This window comes from Perognathus longimembris, chromosome 6, assembly GCF_023159225.1.
Source record: "Perognathus longimembris pacificus isolate PPM17 chromosome 6, ASM2315922v1, whole genome shotgun sequence".
Taxonomy (NCBI): Eukaryota; Metazoa; Chordata; class Mammalia; order Rodentia; family Heteromyidae; genus Perognathus; species Perognathus longimembris.
In genome coordinates, this window is record NC_063166.1 from 32,555,039 (window position 1) to 32,561,068 (window position 6,030).

Here is a 6,030-nt window from a genome sequence, read left to right on the forward strand (position 1 = left end):
CAGAAACCTCTCGCTGGCCACCAAAAGCCCGACACTCACACCTGAACACAGAAGTGCACGGACGGGCAGGGCAGACACACATGCGCACAGGCTTACACTCGCAGACACACGCACACCCCACCCGCGCGCACGCACCTCATTGGTGAGAGAAGAGGGTGGGGCCATTCAGACCCAAAACAAACAACCTGTGCTGGGCAAGCCCGTGGCCGCGCCGCCGCGTGGCCTCCGCCCGGTGCGCACCCGTGGGGGAGCCTCGGCTACCTAGGCCACCTCGTTCCCCACCCCCTGGCGGTCTTCGCCCAGGCCCCGCCCCGTGGGGGCCGCCGCCGGGTTATATTGGGCCAGGCTGAAGGTGGAGGCGCGATCGCTGCGGCTGGCCAGCGCGGACATGCTGTCCTGGAGGCCGGGGGCGGGAATGCGGCTGCGGGCGCGGCAGCCTGGAGGACTCGGCTCCACCAGCGCTCGAGGCTGAAGACTCTTGATCCTCCCTCAAGGGCGACGCACTCACCACCCCGCATCGTCTCCTTCCCTGAGAACGCCTTCCAGGGAAGGACCTTTTCCAGGACTTGTTAGCGGATATGCAGGCTTCTCCCAGGAAGAAATTCGTCCGCCCGACCCGCCGGGGCACAAAGGGTAGAACCGCAGCCCTCTCGCACAGACTCCAAAGTCTGTAATCCTCGGGCTAAAGACAGCACCACCCGATTACTTCTCCGCCCTTCTTAGTTCACCCCACACTCACAACCCCTCCAAAAGTAAATTCCGCGGAGCACTCTACGAAAAGAGAGGCCGAGAAGAGAGCGGTCCGGGGAGCGAGGCCTGGGCTCCTGTTGCCTGATCGCCGCTTCCGTCCCACCACTGGCTCCCTAAGACTGCGCGAAGGAAAAGGGTACAGCTCCGAGTGGAGATCGCGTGCGCGGCATGAAGCTGGAGGTGTTCGTGCCCCGCGCGGCCCAAGGGGACAAGCCAGGCAGTGACCGGGAGGGCGCCGGCGGCAGCAACGCTCCCTCCCCGCTGTCGGTGGCTGGCGACGACTCCCTGGGCTCGGACGGGGACTGTGCGGCCAACAGCCCGGCGAGCGGTGACGTTGGGGACCGGGCGGGCGGTGGCTGCGAGCCGAGCGCCAGCGGCGGGCCAGGCGCTCGGGACGACGGCCCACCGGACTCGGAGGGACGAATCGAAGCCAGCGCGACGGGACGGGGCTGTGGGGACGCAGGGGGCGGCGAGGGCGCGCGCAGCAAGCCGTACACGAGGCGGCCCAAGCCCCCGTACTCATACATTGCGCTCATCGCCATGGCCATCCGCGACTCGGCGGGCGGGCGCCTGACACTAGCTGAAATCAACGAGTACCTCATGGGCAAATTCCCCTTTTTCCGCGGCAGCTACACGGGCTGGCGCAACTCGGTGCGCCACAATCTCTCACTCAATGACTGCTTCGTCAAGGTGTTGCGCGACCCTTCTCGGCCCTGGGGCAAGGACAATTACTGGATGCTTAACCCCAACAGCGAGTACACCTTCGCCGACGGGGTATTCCGTCGCCGCCGCAAGCGCCTCAGCCACCGTGCGGTGGTCCCCACTCCCGGGCTGAGGCCAGAGGAGGCCCCGGCTGGTCCCGCCGCGCCCCAGCCGTCCGCGCCCGCCGTCCCGGCTTCTCCGCGCGCGCACTCGCCGGTCCGCCAGGAGGAGCGAGTCAGCCCGACTGGCAAGTTCTCAAGCTCCTTCGCCATCGACAGCATCCTCAGCAAGCCCTTCCGCAGCCGCCGGGACAGGGACGCCGACCACCCAGTGCAGGGAGTACAGCTGCCCTGGGGCGCCGCGCCCTGCGCGCCGCTGCCCGCTTACCCCGCACTCCTCCCCGCAGCGCCGGGAAGAGCCCTACTCCCTCTCTGTGCCTATGGCGGGGCCGATCCGGTGCTGCTGGGTGCGCGTGGGACCGACGTGCAGCCAGCGGCGCCGACGCCCGCGCCGCACCTTCTATTCGCGCCCCTCTCCATCGCTGCCCCAGCCAAGCAGTTCCGCGGGCCCGCAGCCGCCGCCGGCGCGCACCTGTACTGCCCCCTGCGGCTGCCCGCCACCCTGCACGCGGCCCCGGCTTGCAGCCCGGGTCCGCACCTGCCCTACCCGGTGGAGAGGCTTCTGGCGTGAGTCCAGCGCTGAACCCCACGGGGTGGACGTCTGGGGTCCGCAGTGGAGGCAAAGAACGAAGGCGGGAGGACTGTGCACATTTTATCCAGAAGGAAAAAAAACGAGTTTAAAAAGAAAAGCAAATCCCCATCAAACGTGCCTTAAAGCTAAGCGTTTTGATAACATTTTAATTTAATCCAGAATATTTTCCTTTGTCACTTATAACTTTACAGAGACCAAAGCAGTTCTTTTAATTCCGTGGCCAATCTGTCCTCTCTCCTTCATAAAGACTATTCTGTCTCCCTTCCCAGACTCTCTCTATTCCAACCTTTTTTTGTTGCACCGTCTACTGATTAATCTCCCCCTACCCCTACCAAAAGAGCACATCAGGGAAACATTCTATACGATAAATGATATGACTACTGTTTGGGGTTGAGTGACCCTGCTATTGTAAGTATGTGGCATTCACTAATAGACTGTGAGAGGTGTCAGTCTTCGGTTATCTTTGTTAATGACCAATGCTTCACTGTGCCATAAGAGGGGGAAAGTTGTTGGGCTTTGTAATTAAATTATTTATATATTTTTGAAATCTGAATTGAAAATGTTGCAGGCAACGGCTACAGCTTTATTAGTGGTTCTTTAACTATGGTCTCCTTGGGCCAAGCGATTTCTTTAAAGGAAGAGTTAACATGTTTGTGGCGTGCCAGGACCACTGCCACATGAAAATAAGTGTGATTTTTATTTTTAATATTATTTTATTTGTCTGTGTACATAGTCATGTATAAATTTTATGAAACCCAAGCATAGTGATTATTTTTTTTTATAAAATTTGTAACTGATGTATACACTGTAGTAAGAGATTGGAAGTACAGAAACGTTTACACCACTCCCACAGTTACCCCCAACTATTGGGAAGCTGACTTCAGGTTTCTTTACCAAACATGCCATGCAAATTTCCAGAATGGGCCTTTCATTGACAAAATTTCTTAAACAAGAACCCAATTGCCTCTTCAAGTCCTCACTGAAGAGTATCCACGGCCAGTAAGTGTTCATGACTCTCTCTTCAAGAATTCTTTAGCAGGCAGGTTGCGATACTAACTAGCTTATAGTTAAGTAGATATTTTCAAGTAAATGGTTCTGATTTGAGTTCAAAGAGCTGGAAACTTGATCTTGGCATAAAACTATGTCAACCACCAAAATTATCTTCAGGCAGTTTCCACAGCAACTTGAATGTCAGTGTTTTTGTCAAAATAAAACCAGCCAACTTTTTAGGAATGCAAAAGTTCATTTGGGTGTGAACCAATTGGCATTTTGTCTTCTTCAGAATGGCTAGAGGTGGACACTTGCTTCCCAGGAAAATTCAATTCCCAGCAAGTTATTAATTGCAAAGTTCTTAAAAAGTAATGCAAATGGTGAGAAATTTAGACAGGCAACCTATACCACTTCCCCCCACCCTACCCTTCTTGAGTACAGCCCATCTTAGGAGATGAAGCTAATCTGGTATCTACACCCAACAATATCAGAAAATTGAATGGCACTCACTCAAGGAGGTTCCTGTTTGGGTCAGAGTGGAAGAAGAAAGCCCATGTCCAAAACTAACAAGTAACTACTAAGGACTGATTTAGGTTTTTCTTATTTAGTAGTCATAGAGAGTGATAATAGCAGGGTTGAATTATGATAGAATTATGTGTACCCACAAGGCTGATAATTAGACAAAGATAAAACTGAAACAGATCAGCTGGGGGGGAAAGGGACAACAGGTTTATTGGGTGATTTCTAGGTTCAACATTTGCTTTCCTTGTAGAAACTACAAAAAGGAAAGCTGGGGGGAGCAACTGATGGCAGCCAGCATCTCCCTAATGGTGTGCCTCACTGCTTAGTGCGCTGCCTTCCTTTGTCTCTTTGTTATAAAGTACTTGTTTTCATTTCCACGTTAATACCTGAATAATCTGATTTCTGTCTGGCTGTGTAATTGTTTTGCCTTTACCTACCAAAATTGCTGCTAGTTCATTTATGATAAAGACCACAGAAATAGCAATGAGAAAAAGAGAAAGGTGAGTGTTTTTAAAGTAACATTTGTTTCATCTCTCCTCAAAAATAAAAATATTTCCTTTGTCATGCACACCCCAGAGTCCAGAAGATTGAAATCCTTCCCCAGACCTCTAGTTCTGGTACTGCTTCTGTCTTCACAGCCTCTGCTAGTGAATTTCAGTCTCATGAACCTCTAACTCCAGTTAAGCTTAAGGGTTCCTTCCACTACCAGTTACCACCAGGGCTAAGGACAGTCACTATTTGTTGGCTGGAGGGGGTCCGGGAGGGTCCTGGGACTGGGTAGCTTTCTCCTCGGCTCCTTCATGCCCTCCAGCCCTTGAATTTCGGTTTCTCTATGCTAGCCAGACAAAGAAGGAAGCTCAACAACATAAGCTCCCATCTTTTCAATACTGCCAGAAAAGAGATTCCCGAACACTGCAGGGGACATCAGGTCTTGTCCCTGGCTGTCCAACTCGGCCCAGGCAGTGTGAGCTGCGCTTTCTGCCCACGGAAAACAGCTCTTTCCAGCTCCCGGCTTCTGGACTCTTGGCAGAAAATGGGTCTCCTCACCTGCTTGTGGGGGACGCAGGGCTCAGAGCTTCAAGGCCTGGGGACCTGGCAGCGCCCCCCAAGATTCCCCCAGGCCACCTTCCCGCCCCTTGCCTCTCCGCTGTCTTTCCCTCAGCCCCACAGCCCCAGTCCAGCTCCTGGCCAATGAAGCCACTGCCCAACCTAGCAAACAACAGTGAGTGACTCTGAGGTTCCGGAAGAGGGGTCATGGTGGGGAGGAGGTGCTGGGAGGCACAGTAGGGGTAAGATGTTTGTTTGATTTGAGAAATGTCCTTTGACACTTGTCAGATCGGTCTGGAACTTAGGGCTGCTAGCAAAGGCTCAGCTCAGTGAGTCAGTTTTCAAGGACCTCACCCACTTGTCTCTACCCCTCTAGGCTGGCAAATAACCAAGGGTAGAGAGAACATAGGGGAACCAATACCTGCCTGCCCCACCCAGTCTACCATGCCTTGCCCTCTCCCTCTTGCAGCCAGGCACCTAGTTGGCTGTCCATGGAATTTGGGACCTTCACTGGGTCTGGACACTTGGCCCTTGTTCACTGTGATCAGTCCCTTGGGTCTAAAGCCCTCTGTTCATTATTATTCTGGTGAACAAGGGAGTTGGGATTGTTAGTAGATTTATCTAGATTTGGCCTAAGGGGGGCCCATAATCCACAATCTCTGCTATCTGATATGAGCCAGAAAGAAGAGCTTTAGTGGTCATGTGCAGCCTTGTTCTAAACCCTCACTTGAGGATAAGATGCCTCATCAATGCTACTTCTAGAATGTGAGTCAAAATCCTGACTCCAGGGTGAGCTCTAAAGGAAGAGGAGGATGCAACCAGAGGGAGAGGGAAGAAGAGATGGGGAGGAAGAGGAGGAAGATAGGGGAGGACAAAATGGAGGAAGGAGAGGAGGGGAAAATGAGTGAGGAAGAAGAGGATAAAAGAGGAGGAAGGGCTGGGGATATGGCCTAGTGGCAAGAGTGCCTGACTCATATACATGAGGCCCTGGGTTCGATTCCCCAGCACCACATATACAGAAAATGGCCAGAAGTGGCGCTGTGGCTCAAGTGGCAGAGTGCTAGCCTTGAGCAGAAAGAAGCCAGGGACAGTGCTCAGGCCCTGGGTCCAAGCCCCAGGACTTGCCAAAAAAAAAAAAAGAGGAGAAAGAGAAAGGAAGAGGAGGCAAGTCCCACCCTCCTCAGTTAAAGATGGTTCTCCTGGGGCGCCCCAGTTTACTTGGCTAATTTGAAAGTGTCCCTCAAAAGAACCACTGACATTAGCCCATCCCACTACTGCAATTTCACCCATTTGACATGTATCTACCTC

At 53.3% G+C, this 6,030-nt stretch overlaps 1 protein-coding gene across 1 annotated transcript; it reads left to right on the top strand.

Annotated features, from left to right (window-relative positions):
• Window positions 1-310: 310 nt before the first annotated feature.
• Window positions 311-4,535, top strand: Foxq1 (forkhead box Q1). The gene has a single exon (XM_048348511.1). The coding sequence runs from the start codon at window positions 919-921 to the stop codon at window positions 2,140-2,142; it is 1,224 nt and encodes a 407-aa protein (XP_048204468.1). The 5' UTR covers window positions 311-918; the 3' UTR covers window positions 2,143-4,535.
• The last annotated feature ends 1,495 nt before the right edge of the window (window positions 4,536-6,030 follow it).